General features: G+C 39.0%; 1 protein-coding gene across 3 annotated transcripts in view; it reads left to right on the top strand.

The window, feature by feature from the left end:
- Positions 1–19,616, top strand: part of ephb1 (EPH receptor B1) — a 165,082-nt gene extending 145,466 nt beyond the window's left edge. For all 3 annotated transcript variants that reach the window (XM_078263726.1, XM_078263725.1, XM_078263723.1), the window contains 4 exons: positions 10,708–10,857; positions 13,082–13,275; positions 14,512–14,667; positions 15,526–19,616. In XM_078263726.1, coding sequence (XP_078119852.1) covers positions 10,708–10,857; positions 13,082–13,275; positions 14,512–14,667; positions 15,526–15,634 — 609 coding nt within the window. In that variant the 3' untranslated portion in view covers positions 15,635–19,616. The remainder of the gene's footprint in view (positions 1–10,707; positions 10,858–13,081; positions 13,276–14,511; positions 14,668–15,525) is intronic.
- The last annotated feature ends 4,443 nt before the right edge of the window (positions 19,617–24,059 follow it).

Here is a 24,059-nt window from a genome sequence, read left to right as displayed (position 1 = left end):
CGGAGCAGGTCATTAGGACTCCCAGCATGCCTGAGTTTGTGCTTGTGTTTTTTTTTAGTGTGTGTGTGTGTGTGTGTGTGTGTGTGTGTGTGTGTGTGTGTGTGTGTGTGTGTGTGTGAGTGAGAGAGCATATAAGTGATGATGTATACATGCACACAGGCATGTGTGTGTTTGTGTGGGTGTGTGTGGGTCCATGCGCATGTGTCTAGTATCACCTCATTGACTCTGCTTTGAGACTTTGGTGCAAATTAGCTTGTTTTTCTGCCAATGTACCGTGTGTTGTTGCCTGTATTTTGTAGACAGTAAGGTCCTCTGCAAGCAAAACTGGCCAATAGAGGATAAAGAGCATGCTTCTATATTATTTAACCTAAATGTAGAAGTTTTTATTTTACTTATATTGTAAGTTGAATATACTTACAATGTAAATGTGCTAACAATAGCCAAACATTTTTGCAATCCCCATTTATTTTGGAAGTCATTGCACCATGTCCTGTATTTTACCTGTCCTCTTATTTTGGGTCACCAGCCTCCAGTGGCCCTACACAAAACTATTCTGCCAGTCTAACCTGGGAGGAGAGATTTTGCTTGTTTCATTAAAAAAAGCTCTCTCTGACAAGGATTCATTGTATACACTGTGAATGTACAGAATTGTGGTAGAAGTACTGTATATATTATAAATAAATATGATTATATTATGCTATAAATAATCATCCTATATTTTAGGATTAGTATCAGAGGTATTTTAACACATGCAAATCTTGAGATCAATAGTCATTGCTACCTAGGTATGAAAAGAGCGTTCTCAGGATAATTTTCTCTTACAAGTCTAGTTTACATCTAAATATAGGTGAATAAACTTCTATTTTATTTCCTTCTTTGTGGCTAAGCTTAGGTAGAAACTGTTTGATTTTTAACGTTATATGCAAAAACACACATGCAAAAAAAAAAAGAAAACTCCTGCCGAACAGTTTGTCTGTTTGGCAGGTGGGGGTTGCCAAGGTGTGAACAGGAAGTGTCAGAAGGACCAGAGGAGATGTGACCTCACATTGGCATGGCTGAGAGCTAATTGTTCCCCAGGAATAGCTTGCTTTGTATGCTTGACCCCTGTGGGTAAACCTTGCTGAACGGTACTTATTTAGCAACAAAGAGGAGCAGCATCTCTGTTGTCTGCGCCGCTGAGCTTGCTAATAAAACAGGGTGTAAAAGCTGGGGATTGGATTATAGATTGAAATCGGCATTTTGATGTTGTTTAATGCAAACAAAGTCTCCTTGAGGGCATTATCTGGAGAGTCAATAGAGCAGGGAAGGTTTGAAGTTTGAACCTGGGGAGCTGTTGTGATGGTTTTTTGATGGTGTGAGTTAAACAAGCAAATCAAAGCTTTGGCTGTGCTTCACGTTCATACTGAGTGAAATCACACTCAGATGAAATCTTCAATTCTATTACTATTTTTGTTCCTTCCAAGTCAAGAGAGCAGTTTTATTCATATCACATAATGAGAGTCCGTCAGTATGACTGTTAAAGTCTTAAGTGATTAGCTGACGTATGAGGACAGATCGTGAAGACTTAGCTGATGTTGCCCCAGACTTTCATGTCACCTGTTCTCCTGAGCCCTCATCCCCTGTTTTCAGGGGAACATGTAAACAAACGTGGAGGGGGGTGGGTCCCGGACAGGGTCGTATACTGTAATTAAGCTATGCGCGGTACCCTTCACTCCTTGACTTCTTCAGCTATGACCTGACGCTAACCAATCAGCGAGCAAGCCTGGCGTGGCAGACAAGGCCGAGGGAATCCGGGAAATTAAATTGCGCTGACATGCAGTGATTTAAATCACCATCGACCTCCTTCTCCAGCAAATTAATCACCTCTTTACCTCTACTGCTTTTCTAATTTTTCCCTGCAATTCGAGGCATACCAATTACAGTGCCTGTGGTGTGATTCTGGATGTATTGTTGGGGGGGGACATGCTGGTAATTGTGTTAACCCTGGATGTGGGTACACTCTGGAGCAATGTTGTGGAGGTTTCAGACAGAAGGGGGCTGTCCTCCCTCTCTGTTGGCTGCTAACCAAAATCGTGATTAATTAGGCTCACGGGATAATGCTTGGTCTGCACAGGTCTTGCTAAGGTGATGTGTGCAAATTAATTTAAAGACTTTAAAGTCCCTCTCCAAAAACATTTTTAAAGTATGTAAAAATACTGTTATGATTCATATTTTGTTTAACATGTTTTCCATGTTTGTTTTTTTAAACTCTGAAAGGGGCTGGAAGCACATCTACTCTTTCTCCCTCATTGGGACATTATGAATCTGACCTCACTCCGTCCACCACCGCTGCCCGTGACCGCGTTATGTTGAGACTCATGCGTTGACTACATTCTAGTTTCTGGTTGATCGGTGAAAGAGCAGTGTGCATCAAGATTGCTAGAAACAGTGGAGGGCTCACAATGTGCAACTAGAGTTTCAGCATCCTGTCTTAACCCGGTGTCAGTCAGACTGATGACGAGTCTGTTGTGCACTAAAATCGGCGACTAGCAGACAGATCAGAATGGTAAGTGTAGTTAGGATCTTTTATTTATTTATGTTATTTATTAGCTTGTTAGCTTGTAACTGGCAGTGGCTGACAGCTACTATGACATTGTATTTTCCCTCTGTGTATTGACAGTCCGCTCGACAATGCGCTGGAGGCTTCAGGTTTCTTTGCCGGTGTTGTGTCGAAATCGTTGCCCCGGCGAATAGTGTTTCCCATATTAAACAGAGATTGCTTTATGCATTTGTGACGTACCTAATCGAGCTTGCCCGGGATACGTTTGAATCTCAGATTTCAGGGAAGTGCACAGGCATCTCCACCTTCAGTAGAGGAATGTGAAAACAACTCTCTAGTGAAAAACTGAGCACGGATACAAGTCTGTATAGTCAAGGTCTGACATTGTAGGAGACATAAACATATGAAAAACACATTTTTGATTGGAGGGAGACTTTAAAGATTGTGTTTCATTGAAGCTGTGGCTTTCTTGTATTTTTATTTGCATCACTGCCTGATTACATATACATGGTTGCATGTTTTTTTAAGAAGTAGCTTATAGGAGCATTATCACAAGTCCAGGTGGCATGTGAGTCACCATGCTTACCTGGCAAAGAAGAGGATTGATTTTGTAACACCTGGCCAACCGAGAAGACTTTCACATTACTCTCTTTATTCACTAATCCATCTATTGAAGGAGCCATCCATCCCAGCATCCATTTATTTGTCTTGCCTTTTTCTCCAGCTGTCCACTTCCTTTCCCATTTCAAGACTTTTCCCAGAGCAACACAAAGACGCATCGGAATGACCTACATGTACTCAGTAAAGATATGAAGACTGATGGGTCAGACTGTTTGCATCAGTGATGCGTCATATGTTTTATTGTGTGTTTTGCGTTTATGGATGAGTGAAAGTCAGTCTGTCACAGTTTAGACAAGAGTGGTGTTACCCTTTCTATCAAGGAGGGCAGGTATTGGTCAGGAATTTCTGCTTGTGCCTCAGGTTGTCACTGCCTTGCATGTCACGCGCGATGTGTACTGTACCTTGTGACTGAGCATGCATGTGGTTAGAAGTGTGTGTGTTTGTGCTGTATTCCTGGGTATAGACATATATGTCCCCTAGGCACCTTTCTTTGTTTGTGTCATTGGGGCTGAGAGGGGTTGAAAGGCGAGGTCACACAGAGCCGTTAAAAAAGCTCATCCGTCAAATCCCTGCGACCTGAGTGACATTCTCTTAGCTCCGCTCCAGTGCTCACACTAGGTGGACCGCACTGTTGTTTTTGTCATTCGTCTGTTTTCTATTTGTATCCTATCCCTCTCTCTCTCTCTCTCTCTCTCTCTCTCTGGCTTCAGGCCAATGCACTTTTTTGGCTTGTCTATTCAACTTGTAGTGAAATATTTATGCACTGCAAGTTAAAGGGACAGAGTATCGGAGTAAACAAGAAGTGAAATGGGAACATGTCCATATGGACCTAGCCAAAAGCAAGCAAAGTTTCCTTTCTGACTTATCACATTTGTATGCATATGCATGTATGCATATTTACATAGACAGTAAACCTGTAAAAATAATACTGTATATTTATATATATATGTCAAAAATGGACATGTGCTGAACTCTTTTTAATACTAAAACTTTTTAAGATCAAGAGATATTTTCCTCAGTAAAATGAAAATGTTATCCACTAATTCTCTTCATTGACGCACAGAAGTCATTCTGCCTCCATAGTTCCACAAGCCTAGGTTTCCTGTAGGCTAGTTTACTGTATGCTATTCTTGATCTTCAAATATATGTATACACATACATTTCTGAACTTCCAAAAACAAATGTATTTTGTAGTTATACTGTCGATACTGTCACTGGTTGTAGTTTGCCGTTTCAGTTGTAGGAACCTTGGGGCACCTTTCTCCCCAATGTAATTGTTAGCATTTTGCCACAATACCCTGAGGCATTAGATACATACACATACCAGGTACTTACTTCCATCCACCAGTTTCACTGGAGAGTATGTAGAGTTCAACACTTTCCTGCACACATCCTCCAATTCCCCACCCCCCATAAGTATGAGTCACCACTCCAGTGACCAAGCATGATTCCTATCTGGCTTCCCACCAGAGTGTCCCGCCATGCTACAGTAGAGTCACTGCTGCTGGGACTATGAACCCCAGTCACGCTCATTCATAATTGCAGCAAAATCCCAAAAATGCTACCCTACCCTGGTTTGTTATTTTATTTGAAACTAATTGAGAGATTCCTTGCTAATTGTATTCAGATTGTAGAGTTACATTTCCTCAGTCGTGGGGTAAATGTAACAGCAGAAAATATCCAGGAATGGGTATGCATATGAATATGTAGGAAGCACAGGCTCTGAAAAGAAGAAAGAAAGTAACATGATCCATACTTGGTCCCTGCATCAATGAGGGAGCAACCATTCAAAGCACCCCACCTTGATTTATACCTTCTGTCGTGTTTGCCAGAGTCAGTATAAGGTGGGCATTGATTCGCCATCTGTGTCTGTTGGACTGCATTTGCATCGGAGCAGGATTCACAATGAAGTGGTTTGTGTACAACTAAATCAGTAAAAGTGATACCTTCTCTGTTGGGAGCCTTATGTCTCCATATAAATACTGTACTGAAGACTGTAGTGTCACAAAAGGGAGATTTAATTAGTTTTAACAAAAGCAGTAACTTCCACATAAGAAGCTTTTTAAGATCTTCAAAATCAAAGCGCTGACATGACTATTGCTTTTCTCATATTGTTCTCATTAAATGTAATGAAATTAAAAAATTAGTTAGTTATAAAATAGTTATACATGTATAACTACCTTCCCAGTAGCTTTAACAACACGAGGAACAATATTAGCCTCATCGTCATCATTACGTTGTGCTCAAGTTTGATAAGCTTGTTAAAAATGCTATTGCCTATTGTCCACATTCTGTAAAGAAATCATGGGGCCAAGATCACTGTCTAATATTAGCATGTTTCTTGGTACTTGCTTGAATTAATTTGATGGTGCCAGCAGATGGCAGAGATATGGAGGACTACTTGATGAGCAGATGCGTTTATGAATTGTCTTACTGCAAAAAAAGCTTACAAAAAAGTAACGCATAACAATCACAGTATGTGCAAGCAATTTCTGTTGTATGCATTGCAAATAATTAAGAATAACACAAAAGTATTGCAAACAACCTCAGGACGTCACACAAAAACAAATCCGCAGGGTAAGATTGCTATGGCACCGTCACAACTGTATGACATTGTATGCGTGAAGGCTATAAAAACGATTGTCGCAGCCTTAACCTACATTTAAGCCAGAGAAGCATTAACAACCTAAATAGTCTAAAGGAGCTGCACCAGATTGATTTAAAATAAGCCAATGAATGGCATATCAAACCCTGTGTCTTTTCTGTGAGTGAGAGTTGAACACATTCAGTTAGAAATCCTAACAAGCTTTTAAACTTTAATGTTTGCCCAAAGCTGTAGCTATTACAGTAAAATATGGGTGCTGTACTAGTTGTCTAGTTGATTTGGTGGAAACAAAATACTGTCTTCAAGTTCACAATTCTCACCTGGTGCTGACATGAATGTCACTGCTGTATCCTGCACTAAATTTAGTTTACCAAGAAAAAAATGGTTTTGTATTTGTGGCTGAAATGCATGATGCATACAAATATGGTTTACATAATCACTATTTGTTATGGTGAAAGCTGAACCAAGATTTAAATTTGACAATAAAGAGTACAGAAACAGTAAGGAAGTCCTGAACAGTGTTTTAATGACATAGGAGACATGTAACACTGTTACGTTACAAAGCCTTATTACCATTTAGATTTTTTGGATGCAGTTGGAGTGGTGCACAAGTTACATTATTATCTTTTTTCTCAGTTATAAGCACACTTGCAGGGATAGAAACGTATCACTAAAATAGTACAATATCTGTTTCTTTCTTGCTGTATTGTGCTGTCATTTATACTGTAACCTGACAGGATTTTAGTTCCTCGCAGCAATTATTTTTGAAATGGGATCAGAATGCTACAGGCAGCAGGTTCTCGGCGATATGAAGCATTTGTATTTTAATCTTGAATCTTTTTTTTCAGAAGTAGAGCAATTATGAGAAGCTATTCTGGGTGTATGGTCTTATTTCATTCCCTTCTGTTTTCTTCCCACGCAGTATAGAGACATTTTTCAGAATTTGTTTGTTAATCAAATCTAAAAACAAAACAGCCTCAAAGAGTTCCCTGCCTAATGTGAAACTGTTTAGGATCTTTGGAACACAAAATAAAACTTGCAAATGCATCCCTCAAGTTTTGCATGACTCCATTGTATATATGGTGAAAGAACTGTGTCTTTCTCTCCACCCTCCACCAGACATTCCCATGGGTGTCTGAGAAACCAACATCTCTGTCACCAACCCCAACCCCCTTTTTTTCCCTTGTTCTATTTTTCTCCCCATCTCTCGATATTACTCTTCCTCTCCCCGGCCTCTCTCTCACTCTCTTTCTCATTCTATTTGGGCAGACATCCAGGGCAGATCGTTGCTCTCAGGATTTCATTAAAAGGATGTTGATGGAGCACTCTCCCCAGCCTAAGTAAATGTGCTCAAGTCCATTTGAGTGTGCATTGTTTGGAAATGGATAACTGAAGTTGGAGGAGCGAAGGAAAGAACAAGAGGGAACGAGACGGGGGCGGGGGAAGAAGACAGGGAGAGGGAGATCTACATATTTGTCTTCCAGATGAAGGAGAAAGTTGAATTGGAATCTCTAAATAGCTTCTGTTAAGTGAAAACACTGAGTAAAAACAAGACCAAAACCTGGACTGTTCTTTTTCAATTACTGTACGCTTATCTGTGACATTGCTGCATGTTAGTGATGACTGTTCATTGTATTCTGACAGGTATATTTGCTCCAGATTTTGCTTCACTTTGCTGCACCATGACACTGAGAGTCTACATGAAGGTATCTGGCACATTGGTGGATGGATAGCTCAAGCCACTGCAAAGACATGACAGGCGTTTCATATCCTTGCCCTGTGTATCAGTGTCTACAAATTATTGGGCCCAGAGACCATGACAGACACCAGTAAGCACACACGTGGCCACCACATGTTTTCGGACCTGGCTGTCACAGGAACACACTCTGAACCTGACAGTCCCAGCACATCTCTGTTTCAGTCGCACTCCAGACGTGTTGCTAGCTGTCACCCCAGTCAACACCTGTCACAGGCGGTCACAACCAGGTGGAACCCGTACTGTTATCTCATTCTGGTGACATTACAGTAGGTTGACAGCACACTCCTGTGTCTGCTCAAGGTGTTCTGGATGAGCATGATGTGTGCAAACATGGCTGGATGTGTTGTCCACATGCATTAGGGTTATGAATCTTCACTGGTCTCACGATTTGATTACGATTATCCTGTCAATGATTTGATTCGATACCAAGATGCATCACCATTACCATGCGTCACCTCCTCAAAATTATTATGTATTACTACACATGGTTTTCATTAACAAATACAAGCAGTCAGATATATATGAACTTCCCTTTTTTATTGTATCTGCTCTTAAAAAAGACACTTCCTGAATGGAGCAGAGTCTGAACACAGCAGACAACAGACAAAAGGCAAAAACAAAAATAGCAGCGACAGGAAAATCAACAAGCAGCATCAGTAGGCTATAATCGATTATGGTCTTTCACTGCATTGATGCAGACTCGTCTGCATCGCAATGCATAATACATGATTAATTACAACACCCCCAACATGCATGATGTGAGAATTTAGAATCCTAAAATTGCTGCTGTCACCGAGTATGGATAATGGGGAAACGTTTTTGACGACATATGCTAAGGTATCTTTGTGGCACATTTATTTCAGGTTTTCACACCCTCGTGGCCACTCGCTTTTTCTTCCCAGTGCCAACATTTATCAACCAGAAAATAGACCTATCCAGTATCTCTGCCAAACCAGGCGCTGTATGTCACCCACTTTATTTATTATGGGAGTTTTGTGAAGTATCAATTGATATCATTACAGATTAGTCCTCTGAAGCCCTAGATGTTCTGCAGCTGCAGTGGCTGTGCTACATCCCGGCTCGTCTACACAAATTTGGAGTTAACTGTCCGAGATAATAGGACTGTGTGAATTCTGTTTCAGGGGCGATATTTCACTTCAAGGCAAACATTAAACAGCTTGTTCCTTTTTCAGTAGTCAGCACACTATACCATAACCAAAGAGCTCTTCCCATGCTTCGAGGCTTCACAAAGCACTCCTGCTTTTGTGTTGACATTAGATCCATTTCAATTCCCATCATCACTTCTTTTACCCCCCCCATCTCATTCCCTGTGGTATTAACGCTCTTTTTAAGAAAAAAAAGCCCAAAATGCTTTTTATTATGTTTTTGCCTTCTTCCCTGTATGCATAGGCTGTTCAGGATGCAGGATTTTGGCAGAGCTATCACTGGCCCACAGCAGTAATTACTGAAGGGTTTGCATAGCTGCCTCTGACTCACCCGCCTTGGAAATGTTATTACTAAAGTCTGTCTTATTGGAGGCGCACAGGGAGCTTCTTGTAAAAGCCTGTGTCTTTGCTCACGCTGTTCCAGCGACACTCGGCTCATATCCCCAACAGGGTCCTGGGGCATGAGACCAGATGTACAGAGCGAGGGAGGGAGTAAGCGAGTAATGATAAAGAGAGGCTGCAATAGACAGCGAATTGCTTGGAGCAGCTTTTTTCCCATGTAATTCTGTGTTTATTTCTTCGTTTTTCATCTTATGTATATTGGTCCAAACAAAATAATTGACATTAAGCATTACCCCTGACAGAGTGACAGATGATTGGGATTGGACCTTTTTTATTTTTTTTCTTAGGGAAGATGTTTGGCTTGTATATTTGTAGTTCTATTTGCCCTCAGACAAAAGGAAGGGCAAGAAGAAGTGTCCTGGGGTCTTAGTTTAGATTAAATGATTCCGATATGAACTGGTCTGAGAGATGAGAAAAGCATTGAAGTCGCTGGGGCTTAGGTAGCCTTTATTCGACTATTGATCTCTTCCTCTCCTTATTTCTTCCTTGTTCTCTCTTTTTCTTTCTGTCTGTTACACACTCGCACAACCACACACTGCACCATTGCCCTATTCCTTCAATGCTTCATGCCTTTTTTCTGCTGGCTGGTGAGAGCTGATATGTTGCCTCTGTGTCCTGCAGTGTATCCTGATAGCAGTCTTTATTCAGGGTCAGATGTTAACTCTCTTTTCACCCTAAAGAGGTGACCGTTAATGAGCTCAGCCTCTCCACCTCTGCAGAGCCACGCAGCACTTACCTGTAACACCTACACAAGACACACTTGTGCACATTTACAGCACAGGAATACACACAAGTAAACCTGTTCATGATTATTCTTGTCATGCATTTCAATCATCCGCCTGCAGTATGGAAACAGCACAGAAGAACCATTTTCTGCCTCTCATTCTCTTCACTAATCTCTTGTTTCTCTCTCTGTCTCTTTCTCTACTTCCCTCCCCCTATTTTGGTCTCAGATAGCAAGCAGGGAACAGGGTGGTCTGGGTTTGGGTTTGTTTCCAACAGCGGCTTATCTGCAAATGCTCAGGTTCAGCTAATTGGCATTATTAAACTGGTGGCGAGCTCAACTCAGATATAAGGGGAGGTGCTGTGGGGGGGGGGGGGTGTTTGTGTGCGTCTATGTCTGTGCATTTGTTCCCAACTGTGTGTATATATATATGTGTGTGTGTGTGTGTGTGTGTGTGTGGAATTTTAAACAAGCAGCTGTCAATTTCAGTCAACAGGGCGCGTGGCATGCCTGAGGCCCAGGTAGCCCAATTACAGGCAGACACGCTCGATGTACGAGCAGAAGCCCGGGCCTATCTTCCTTTATTCAAACACAGCTGTGGGAGAGGAGACGCTAAATGCGAGGCTGGTCGATGTGTGAAGGACAAACACTGTTAGGAGCCACTGCTGAAACAGAGTCAGAATCTTTTGGCTGCCGGACGATTGATACTGGGTGGATGGGGTGATAAAGAGCTAGATTATTACAGCTGAGACAAGCGCCATGGTGTTGGGGGTAATGGCTAACTTATATGTGTTACAACTGAAAAGAATGTACAAAAAATGTTTTTGTAACTCTTTTGTTTTTAAAATAAATCTTTCATTTCACCTTCTGCCCCTTTGCTAATTCCGTCAGGGTGGGAAGATCCCAGTGAGGTGGACAGCACCAGAGGCCATCGCTTACAGAAAGTTCACCTCGGCCAGTGACGTGTGGAGCTACGGCATCGTCATGTGGGAAGTTATGTCATTTGGAGAGAGGCCTTACTGGGACATGTCCAACCAGGATGTAAGTGTTCATGTGTAAACATGAAAAGACCAATGAAATCAGGTTGCTAATACATTGCCAGCACCCATTATTTTAATTAACAAATAATGCATTTTCAATGTAATTATTATTATTTACATTTATGAGATACAAATGCTAAAAGAAACAAGTTTTTCCAAAAGAACGACGCACCATAATCTCTCGTGAATAACAGTATGGCTGCACTTCCCCACCAAGCCACCCGGTGCGCAGTTGAATATTGCACCTGCTAATGCTTGTTGATGAGAGTGCTGCAAGCTGCAAACGTGCTTCTAACCCTATTTTTATTTATCTTTGCCCCTAACGATATTTTAGCGAACCCCACAAAGCTCAGATTATAACTCAAACCCTGCATGAAATCATATCATAACGTTCCTAATGTGATGTATTTCCTTTTGAAACAGGATGTTGGGGCAGAACATTAGACAGTGACCGATAACTGGGCTGTCGTCACTTATGGAGAGAAAGGCAGTTTTATTGATAGCACAGGGAAAAATGTGTCATTGTCAAATAATGTGTTGACCTTTTTGTTACACTCACTTGTACAGCACGGCGTCACCACTGAAGATGCACCTTTTTCTAGGAAGTAGCAGTTTTCTAGGAAATACAAATTTTAAGAAAGATCATAAAAAGCTAAATCTAAGCTGAGCGTTTTCCCTTTTCTAAACCTCCATGACGTTTGAATCTGAACTGCCTCATTAATAGTAAGGCCATTTCCGTACAGATGTGGTTATACGTTTTTTTCGCCCCATTGATTGACGGTCAAGGATAACTCATAAGAGAGGAAGCTGTAATAACTCATTTTTTATCAGCTCCCATCTCATAGCATCATCACTGAAGATGTCCTTGACTCTGACTTTGAAAGCAGACTTATTATGGACACAGTCTCACACTATCATCTTTCCTTCCTGGCCAGTTTTTGAGAGCAATGAATGATTGCTGAGAGCTCTGCTTTGTTCCCCATGTCCGTTTGGACACGGTCCACACACAGACACACAGGCACCAACACAAACACACACAAGCATTGGATATAGTCCCATACTATGAGGTCTCTCTTCCTAAGCTCCCTTAGTGTGAGAACCAGCCAACCATCAGGCCTCTATGGACCCTGCTCCACAAGGACCGTCCAACCCAGCAGATGTTGCCTCAGTGGGCCAGCAGCAAACACTGCCTGGTGGGACTAAAGCAGAGAAAAGGACTGGCACTGCTCAGCATGTCCGGCTGCTTAATCCACGCACACACACACACTCACACACACACACACACACACACACACACACAAACTACTTCTCCATATGCACCATTTGTCAAGATTGTGCTGAGTTGCACTCAACTCCGGGGTGGAGTTGGCAACCTACAAAGCAGCCTCTTCTTTTTAATGATAGTATCTTTTACACTTGATTTCACACCAGACCCTTATCTCGCAACTATGCATTTTTAAGAAAAGAACACATCTACACACAGTATAGATATAAGGATATGGGTGAGAGCTAGGTCCATCAATGTGCAATGCAGCAATCTGGGCAATCTTAAGTGTTTGTAGTATCTAAGAAGTGGCTTCATAGAGTTGCAGATTAAGCTTCTTTTTACTTTGGTTTAATATATTTAGACTTGTTCTTTATATTTAAATATTTAGATATTTTCCTAAGTTTCCAAATCTGCCACAAGTTCTGATCAAACTGAGTTTTCTTCCAAAACACTTCGCTCTAACTCTGACTACCCTGAAACACTTAGTCGTAGCTTCTCTCTAACAAGGCCTGGATAGCCTGTGCAGCCTTTAAGAGACATGTGTCAAGTGTCTGTGCTTCACAGTTAATTATATGCAATCTGCCCATTCCCCAGTGTCTTCTTTCTACAGTGACACTCTCTTTTCTTGCTCTGTCCTCCAGGAATGGCATGTGATTGGCTGGAGTCATTAGAAGGGCACATCAGCCTGAATGCCGTCTCTTGAGTGACCAGAGCGAGTGTGTCTGTATGGGGCAGTGTTGAGGCAGGGATGAGCGTGTCAAGATTACAGAGTGGAAATGCTTAATGTCATTAGTCACTGCAAACTCAAATTAGTATTTAGTTTTTAATGAAGTATATTATTGACAACCAGCCAGCTGGTAGAAAAACACTGTAACTGACAGCAATTAGTTGCAATTACTGTATGAAGTGTATTATATAATGTAACCTCAGCTTCCCCTTCCCACAATTTCTCCTCCAGGTGATCAACGCCATTGAACAGGACTACCGTCTGCCGCCGCCTATGGACTGCCCCAGTGCTCTGCACCAGCTAATGCTGGACTGTTGGCAGAAGGACCGTAACGTACGACCCCGCTTCACCGACATCGTCAGCACCCTGGACAAGATGATCCGTAACCCCACCAGCCTCAAAGCTATAGCCAACATCCCAGCAGTGTGAGTAAAAACTTGTTTTCAACAGCACATGACACATGCATTACCCTGAAATGGACATTAAGTATACGCAAACATGCTTTTCATCTGTTTACATATGCATTATTTACACATGCTGTCTGTACAAACTCAGCACGCATATGCTTACGTTTTTATCCTCTCATAAAATTAACATGAATGTATTACTGTTGATTGCATCAAACCTGAACTTTTCCTCCCCAGGATTTTGTTTTGCCTGCTGCTTTTAAGTGTCCCACTCATTCATGCTCCCGTATTGGCTTGGAAAGTTAAATTTTTCCACATTGTGTGTTTTTTTTTTTACCCCATAATGATAGAGCAAAAACATGTCTTTAGAAAAATGAAAACATGCAGAAACATCTAATTTACATAGATATTCAGAATGTTTATTCGTTATTTTGTAGAGGCACCATTGGCCTTGATTGGTTTTGAATCTTATTGGGTACGATTTTGCCAGTTCTGCACATCTTGTTTTGGCCGTTTTTTTCACTCTTCCATGAAGATCCTCTCAAGTTCGGCCAGATTGGATGTGGACTTTCTGTGAACTGCGAGCTTCAGGTTTCTCCACAGATTTTCTTTTCCAATTTCCAGACTTTGGCTGGGCCACTGAGGGTCATTCGGAGACTTGTCCTGAAGCCACTTGTTTTAGCTGCATGCTTTGGGCTTTGTGCTGCTGCCATGTTGATACGTGAACTTTTGGCCCTGTGTGAATTTGAGTTTGTGGAACGGAGCAAGTTTTTCTTCCTGGTCCTTCCTTCGTTAAACTCAGTTTCCTGTTTCTTTAAGTATGACCAGTTTCCTAATATCAGACACTGAGAAGCATCACCATAGCATGCTTCATTGTAGGGATAGTATCGGCCAGGCAATGAGTAGTGTCTTCGTTTTTTCTAGTTGCAGCACTTAGCATTCAAGGACTGGAGTTTTCCTCTTATGAGTTTTTCTCTTTTTTTAATCTTTAAATACATTTCAATAAATAGAGAGATAAAAAGGTAGGTAGATAAATAGAGTGTATCACACCAAAATGTTGTTAAAAGAAGCCAATATTCACACAGTACACACGCACACTTTGGCATTCTCCATCTTGCATCTTCTCACACACACCTACTGAAACGCCATAACCACAGTTCATCTCCTTCTCTTTAAATCCTTGCATCAAAGTCCGGCTCTTTACTATACCATACTTAGCTACTCTTACCCCCTCCTTCTCTCTCCCTCCTCCAGGCCTTCTCAGCCACTGTTGGACAGATCCATACCTGACTTCAACACATTCAGTTCAGTAGAGGACTGGCTCGCTGCCATCAAAATGAGCCAGTACAGAGACAACTTCCTCAACTCAGGCTTCACCTCCCTGCAGCTGGTGGCTCAAATGACCTCAGAGTAAGTTCACCTGCCCGTGTGCAAATGACCAGTTCCAAACCCATATGGCACTTCATGGGCACACTTGTGTAAAATGACTCAACATCAAGTGCGTGTATTTTTAGCATGAATGCGCCCATTAACTCAAGTCTTTGAATGATTGTCTCGAAGTACTGTAAAAGCCGGTATGGTAAGACAAAATAACAAAGTCAATGTGATAAAACTAGTTTCATCTGTGCTCTGCAAGTATTAAGATTACTAGGTAATAAATAAGATTTTTTTATGCACAATTCTCTAAAATGCAGAAAGATGTAAATCCTTTAAATACAGATTTTTAGGAGGCATATTTATTTATTTATGTATTTATTCGCTGCTGAAGTATTTCAAAGCATTGGGTCATGACAACATTTCTTTTAGCAGTTGTGGTAGCAATAGACACACATATTGCACTTCATTTATTTTATTTAACAATGTTGCTTGGTCTACAAATATGTGTGAAAATGTAAAATCATTTTAACATTTTTTATTAAAAATGCGTGCTCGGGGCTTTGTGGCATTTATGCAGTCTCTTTGCAATGCAAAGCAACATGCATTACAAAGTCTTCTCTCAAGTGATAGAATTAATTTTGTAAGTTTGTGTTTTCTGTTTATTGCCCCTGGCTTTCTACCCTGAAATTGCCCTTTCATGTATATAGTGACGTTAGGACTGTAAATGCACCAGACAACAACAGCCATTTTTGGCGAGTAGCCTACAGTATAACCGTTTCATACTCAAATTATCAATTCCATCTTCAATATGATGGAAAGCCTTTCATCTATTGCTTCAAAATATGTTCTTGCTTTTCAATTTTCTTTTCTTTCTGCCTCTTTTTTCTCTAGGGACTTGCTGAGAATAGGGGTGACCCTGGCAGGCCACCAGAAGAAGATCCTCAGTAACATCCAGTCCATGAGGGTCCAGATGAGCCAGTCACCCACGACTATGGCATGACTACAGGGGGCGCTGTGCCACGGAACGGGAAACATTCGCAGGACCAACAACAATGGCAGCCTTCGAATGACTCCCGATCCATCGGAACGCGCCAGAGTCGAGACTATTGTCTTAATCTAATCCACTACCATGACAACAGGAGACCAGGGTCTACACTACCACATGGTTAACACCAATCACACTTCATGCAATCCACGCTAGGAGTTCAGGGTCCAGACTTGATACTGTTACTCTATTTTTCCATGAAAGGAAGACAGATATCAGTTGCTGTGGTTATGGACTGCCATTTCTGTCATTGTGAACCAAAATAACTCCAACAATCCGACATCGACACAGGGGATCTCTCACAATGTCAGACTGTATGGTTAAACGAGTGATATTGTACTTCTTTATTATCTGGATAGAAGATGTTAAAATTGTAAACAAAAATGTGAGACATTTAGAAACAACATGTGACCTGTGATTTTACTGTCGTCAATGTGTGCAATGAAGATGCCTTCACCTGGCCAGAAATAAGTCCCAGAATAAAAAGCAATTGCCAGTAGGAATAATTAGAAGGAGAAGAATACAGGGATGTACAGTGGAGCACCATTTTCAACTTTCACATCATCTTTTGCTCATTTGAAGAATTTAAAAAATGTATCGTAAAAGGACTGGTGAAAATTAAGAGCCAGTTATATTTTTGTCTTTTATCATCTGTTTGTTTTCTTTGTTTTTATCACTATAGCAAGATGCCGCCCACTTGTATTTTAACGTTAACACTACCTGTGGAGTCCTGAGTGGAAGGCCTTGCCAAAGGACTCTTAACCAGCCCCACCCAGAGAATATAAATATGTTTATCTCTTGCTAAATATGATTATATCTTTCATAATAAACCTTCATATTGAAGGTGATATGTATGAATATGTATGTACAGAACTCTCTGCTTGCATTTTTGGCAAAGACATGTTTATTGACTAGATTGTGATAGACACATGCAATGTGTAGATTCCTTACGGTGCCCTGGTTCCCTTCAGACGACTGAACAACGGACACTGGGATATGCGTCTCCCTATTCTAGGGGCACAAGGACAATCCTGACAGAATCTTAACCTGAGGAAAACAATAAAAGGAATGGTGGGCGAAGGATTGGTATTGTAGATCTATATGAAAATTGCTGTAGGAGTTAAAATAATTGAAAAATGTCCATTTATTGGAGATCATGTTTAATGTGGGTGTACACATGCTGTCTCTTGCTGGTGAGCACTTACTTGTACAGATATGTTTTATGTTTTTTATTTCTTTTGGCTGTTGTTGTTTGTGTTGGGAGTGCTCAGCACCATCGAGAGGGGAAGGAAACTCCACCCCTCAGCCGGCCCAAATCCATGGTAAATACCTGCTGATCACACAGAAAAAAAACTACTTAACATCAAAATTGCTCTGTATTTGGTAGATTTTATTTCAGGCAAATCCAGTTAGTCTTTCTCATGGGTGCCGCAAATATGTTGGGCAAGGCTAGATTCGCTGCAAGTTTAAAGTGCATAGCCAATCAAGGCTTTGGAAATCAGAGTGAATCAGCATCACTTCTCTACACAGTAAAAATGATCATCTGGGCTGAGGTTTGCCAACAACAAGATGCCTTCCCGATGAACTCACAGGCTTAAAAAGCCCACATGGGTTACACTGCTCACAGTGTAGCACAGCCTTCCATAGACTGCTATAGCTAAGCTGCTGAGTAAATCTATGCTCTCTCACTATATGCTGCTTCCATATGGGTAGGCACGTTAAGTGCAAACACTGCCGTGCCAGAGAGAGTTTCACGCATATATGAATCTATCCATAACTCTTAGCTGCAGGAATCGGTGTTCGGAAATGCACTCTTTGGAAGTACAGTATTTGATTGCAAGATGTCTACATTGCTCCCAAGGGATGCCATGGATGATGGGAATGGTCTTTTATGATTGCAGTGTGAATGGGATGATGTCAGGTGGTTTTGCTACTTTTCTTCTTCTTGCTGGTCGCTTGCTTCAGGCTCAGGCTTTGGGAAAGCTATGAGGAATTGTTATATTTTATGAATCAAGTTTTGTCAAGTGTCGATGTAACAACACTGGCCTTAAAAGTAAAACTAACCTGAATGTTCCTGTGGTAGTATTCCATTGACATGCAGCCATGGCAGCACAGTCTCCTCGCTCACAGACAATTATCATGAGCTATTGTAGTATCAGTTCTGTGCAGTAGCTGTGACCCTGCTGAAATCCCCTTTTGCCCTATTTGAAGAGACATGAGTGAAGACGGTTCTAACCACCTTGCATCCAAAATTAGAAATTGATGGCAGGCCCATTAGCAGATTATTAAGTATACTTACCCCCCTTAAGTCATCCTCCTCCTCCTCCACTGTCTGTCCTGCCTTCTCTCCCTGGCTACTCCCGCTAGTTGGCACATCTCCAGCTCGTTCATCCTGGGTGTAATCAAGCTGTCCTGGGCTGAGCTGGGCCAGGGCCGCCCTGGCCTGAGAAATGGTTGGCTCCATGCTCCAGTGGGCCCAGGCAGGGGTGAAAACACCTGCTGGGACCCCCTTCTGACAGGCATCTGATCAGCCATGAGGAGGAAGACTGATGGGACTGTCAAAAAACAAATACACACACACACATACACACACACACACACACACACACACACACACACACACACACACACACACACAGAGGAACCCTCAATTATGTTATTCCCACGTCTTGTTTCGCAGCCTGATGCTTAATGAAGAGAAAATGGGCAGAGACCTGACAGAGTGTGTGCATATGTGATAGAAAGAGGGGGATGAGTCAGTTTACAGGAGGGTGGGGTTGCAGGACATAAAGAAAGAATGCTAGATGAAAATCTGAAAGTTAGCTCATTGAAGTGAATCAGGCCCTGTTATCTCGCAGTGTAGTTTATGTGGCAACATCCTTGTTGTTGTATAATGGTAATATCTTTGGTTTAGTTTGGTAATAGAAAATACTGTTACAAGCAACTGGTTTGCCTCATGGGCAAAATCAATTGCTTTCTCTTTCTAATTCTCCAAGTTATCGATTTACCAAATATTCCTAATTGGCATAAATCGCCCTTACGCTGAAGCCAATAATTCAATTTGAATGCATTAGTACTCTATTCAGCTCAGTCTCATGTATTTGCTTTTCAACCCAACAGCCTGTGAATGAGATGATTTAATGTATTCATTATGCAACAGTGTAATTCTCCATTTGCTCTGTTTGTCTTTCTAAATATCTGACTGTAATGACACTCCAGTGTGATGAATGGATAGGTGGGTCGCCATGTCCCTCTCTAAAAGCCGTTTCATATGGAAGCTATTCATCACACACTGATACAAAACCCAAGAACAGAGCTTGTTAAATGTTTCATGGTGCTGTAACTATCAGAGAAGTGACCAACGATCAGTGACTTTGAGTCATTCTTCTAGTAGCTGATTTCATGCCCGTCATTTATAGGTTGGAACAGTGGCAGCCATGTACACCTGAAAATGACCTGACACGACAAACTTAAACGTAATAAAATACTCCATTCTCGTTTTCTTCTGTTTCACACTGTGGACTCAAAGATTTACACACATATAAAACAAAACACACACTTCATGTCCACACTTGTACATGCACACACATACCATGGACACTTGGATTTGCTGTGGGCAGGAAGAACAGGTGAAATGGAACCTTTCCAGGATGCCAGTCACAACCTCCCCCTCTGGTACACAATGGATGGTGGAGCTGAATATGAGTGTGCAAATGTCATAGTTTGTTTATTTGTGTGTGAGAGAGAGTGAATGTATGTTAGGGTGTGTGCATAGCAGACACGTGTGTACATTGTTTAAGAACCGTTTCCTTTTTCTTTTGGTTTCTGTATAGCTACCACTTGTAAATTGTGACTAGTATGTGTCAAGAGTTTGTAAGCTGTAACTTTCTGAGAACTATTGTACTAAAATGCACTCAATAAACGCCTTGGAAAACAAGTCAATCACTTGATGGTCTGTGACTCAATGGGCTATAATTCTGTTTTCATTAATGGTTAGTCAAGAAAGCGGAGAGAAAGGGTTATTATCCAGTAACACTGTGCCTGAGTGTAACGTCTAATGCTTAGTGTCATAATGACTAAGGAAATAAACAGTATTTTATCACAGCCGGTCTGGCTGGCTGCACGTGTTAAGAGCCATCAGCCACTAATAAATGAGCCGTCACCCAGATGACACGCAATCCCAAAAAATGACTCTTCCAGATAAGTGACAATATTTTGACAAACTAGTGGAAATTATCCTCCCATCTAAACCATAGACTATATAAAATAGATTGCAACTCTTAGCTGGGTCTCAAACACACACACACACACACACACACACACACACACACACACACACACACACACACACATACACACACACACACACAAATACACAAGCAGTCACAGCGGTCTCATGAAATCCAGTTGCCAGAGACTGAGACTTTTGGAGCAATTTGCACACTGGAAAGCGTGTTGAACAGTAATGATATGGTTAATGAGGTGAGTCGAAAGATGTGGGGATGTATCCAACTCTCAGCGTTTACCCATAACTGTTTATTGACTCTAACTGATTGATAATATCCAGCTTCATATTAGCGGAGAGACTGCTGTGCCAAAAAAGATTCACAAAACAGTTAATTTTCTGTCTTTTCAAGTTTGTAAAAATTAAAATATGAATGAATATGAAAATGCTGAAAAAGTAATAGTATAGTTTATCGAAAAAAGTGATTAAAAAAGTCATAATATAGTATGTTAATAAAAGTCATAGTATAGTAAGTTGAAAAAAGTGATGAAAAAGTCATAGTATAGTATGTCGAAAAAAGTCAATGTGTTGAAAAAAAGTGATGAAAAAGTCATAGTATAGTATGTCGAAAAAAGTGATGAAATAGTTATGGTATAGCATGTTGAAAAAAGTGATAAAAGAGTTATGGTATAGTATGTCGAAAAGAGTCATAGTATAGTATGTAGTAAAAAGTGATAAAAAGTCATAGTATAGTATGTCAAGGAAAGTGATAAAAAAGTCATAATATAGTATGTCGAAAAAAGTCATAGTATGTCGATAAATGTGATTAAAAAAAAAGTCATAGTATAGAATGTCGACAAAAGAGATAAAAAGTCATAGTATAGTATGTTGAAAAAAGTGATAAAAAGTTATAGTATAGCATGACGAAGAAAATGATAAAAAGTCAAAGTATAGTATGTCGACAAAAGTGATAAAAAGTCATAGTATAGTATGTCGAAAAAAGTAATAAAAGAGTCATAGTATAGTATGTCAAAGAAAGTGATAAAAAGTCATAGTATAGTATGTTGAAAAAAGTGATAATAAGTTGTAGTATAGCATGTCGACAAAAGTGTTAAAAAGTCATAGTATAGTATGTCAAAGAAAGTGATAAAAGTAATACTATAGTATGTCGACAAAAGTCATACTATAGAATGTCGAAAAAAGTGATGCAAAAGTCATAGTATACTATGTTGAAAAAAGTCATAGTATAGTATGTTGAAAAAAGTGTTAAAAAGTCATAGTATAGTATGTCAAAGAATGTGATAAAAAGTCACAGTATAGTACATTGAAAAAAGTGATAAGAGTAATACTATGTCGGGAAAAGTGATAAAAAAGTCATAGTATAGTAAGTTGAAAAAAGTGATTAAAAAGTCATGGTATAGTATGTTGAAAAAAGTAATATTATAGTATGTAGAAAAAAGTCATATTATAGTATGTCGAAAAAAGTCATTGTATAGTATGTCAAAGAAAGTGATAAAAAGTCATAGTATAGTATAGTGAAAGAAGTGATAAGAGTAATACTATAGCTTGTTAAAAAAAAGTGATAAAAGAGACATGGTATAGTATTTCGAAAAAAGTCATAAAAAGTCATAGTATAGTATGTCAAAAAAAGTCATAGTATAGTATGTCAAAAAAAGTCATAGTATAGTATGTCAAAAAAAGTCATAGTATAGTACGTCGAAGAAAGAGATAAAAAGTCATAGTATATTATGTTGAAAAAAGTCATATTATTGTATGTTGAAAAAAGTTATAAAGTCATAGTATAGTATGTCGAAGAAAGTCATAGTATAGCAGGTCAACAAAAGTCATAGTATAGTATGTTGAAAAAAGTCATAGTATAGTATGTTGAAAAAAGTGATAAAAGAGTCATAGTATAGTATGTCAAAGAAAGCGATAAAAAGTCATAGTATAGTATGTTGAAAAAAGTCATAGTATAGTATGTTGGAAAAAGTGATAAAAAGTCATAGTATAGTATGTCAAAGAAAGTGTTAAAAAGTCATAGTATAGTATGTCAAAGAAAGTGATAAAAAAGTCTTAGTATAGTATGTTGAAATAAGTCATATTATAGTATGTCTAAGAAAGTGAACAAAAGTCATAGTATAGTATATTGAAAAAAGTGATAAAAAGTCATAGTATAGTATGTTGAAAAAAGTGATAAAATAGTTATGGTGTAGCATGTCGAAAATAGACATAGTATAGCATATCAAAAAAAGTGATAAGAGTAATAGTAGAGCATGTTGAAAAAAATGATAAGAGTCATAGTATAGTATGTCAAAGAAAGCGATAAAAAGTCATAGTATAGTATGTCGAAAAACGTTTTAGTATAGTATGTCGAAGACTGTGATAAAAAGTCATAGTATAGTATGTTGAAAAAAGTGATAAAATGTTGTATAGCATGTCGACAAAAGTGTTAAAAAGTCATAGTATAGTATGTCAAAGAATGTGATAAAAAGTCATAGTATAGTATATTGAAAAAAGTGATAAAAAAGTCATAGTATAGTATATTGAAAAAAGTGATAAAAAGTCATTGTATAGTATGTTGAAATAAGTGATAAAAAGTCACAGTATAGTACATTGAAAAAAGTGATAAAAGTAATACTATAGCTTGTTAAAAAAAGTGATAAAAGAGTCATGGTATAGTATTTTGAAAAAAAGTCATAGTATAGTATGTCGAAATTAGTCATAGTATAGTACGTTGAAGAAAGAGATAAAAAGTCATAGTATAGTATGTCGAAAAAAGTCATAGTATAGCATGTTGAAAAAAAGTGATAAAAAGTCCTAGTATAGTATGTCGAAAAAAGTCTTAGTATAGTATGTCGAAGAATGTGATAAAAAAGTCATAGTATAGTATGTTGAAAAAAGTCACAGTATAGGAGATCGACAAAAGTCATAGTATAGTATGTGAAAAATGTGATAAAAAAAGTCATAGTATAGTATGTTGAAAAAAGTGATAAAAGGTCCTAGTATAGTATGTCGAAAAAAGTCATAATATAGTATTTCGAAAAAAGTCCTAGTATAGTATGTCGAAAAATGTGATAAAAAAAAGTCTATTGAAAAAAGTGATGCGAGTAATAGTATAGCATGTTAAAAAAAGTGATAAAATAGTCATAGTATAGTATGTCAAAGAAAGTGATAAAAAGTCATAGTATAGCATGTCGAAGAAAGAGATAAAAAAGTCATAGTATAGTATGTTGAAAAAAGTCATAGTCTATTATGTTAAAAAGTGATAAAAAGTCACAGTATAGCATGTCGACAAAAATGGTAAAATGTCATAGTATAGCATGTTGAAAAAAAGTGATAAAAAGTCCTAGTATAGTATGTCGAAAAAAGTCTTAGTATAGTATGTGAAAAATGTGATAAAAAAGTCATAGTATAGTATGTTGAAAAAAGTCACAGTATAGGAGATCGACAAAAGTCATAGTATAGTATGTTGAAAAATGTGATAAAAAAAGTCATAGTATAGCATGTTAAAAAAAGTGATAAAAAAGTCCTAGTATAGTACGTTGAAATAAGTCATAATATAGTATGTTGAAAAAAGTTATAAAAGAGTCATAGTATAGTATGTCAAAAAAAGTCATAGTATGTCGATAAAATTGATCAAAAAAGTCATAGTATATTATGTCGGAAAAAGTGATAAAAAAGTCATAGTATAGTAAGTTGAAAAAAGTGATAAAAAGTCATGGCATAGTGTGTTGAAAAAAGTAATATTATAGTATGTAGAAAAAAGTCATATTATAGTATGTCGAAAAAAAGTCATTGTATAGTATGTCGAAGAAAGTGATAAAAAGTCATAGTATAGTATGTTGAAATAAGTGATAAAAAGTCACAGTAAAAGTGATAAGATTAATAGTATAGCTTGTTAAAAAAAGTGATAAAAGAGTCATGGTATAGTATGTCGAAAAAAGTCATAGTATAGTATGTCAAAAAAGTGATAAAAAGTCATAGTATAGTATGTTGAAAAAAGTCATAGTATAGTACGTTGATAAATGTGATAAAATAAATCATACTATAGTATGTCGAAGAAAGTGATAAAAAGTCATAGTATAGTATGTCGAAAATAGACTTATTGTAGCATATCAAAAAAAGTGATGAGTAATAGTAGAGCATGTTGAAAAA

Source organism: Sander vitreus, chromosome 12, assembly GCF_031162955.1.
Source record: "Sander vitreus isolate 19-12246 chromosome 12, sanVit1, whole genome shotgun sequence".
In the NCBI taxonomy this organism is placed as follows: Eukaryota; Metazoa; Chordata; class Actinopteri; order Perciformes; family Percidae; genus Sander; species Sander vitreus.
The sequence above is the reverse complement of the archived record's forward strand: the minus strand, read 5'-3'. Positions and strand labels throughout refer to the sequence as shown.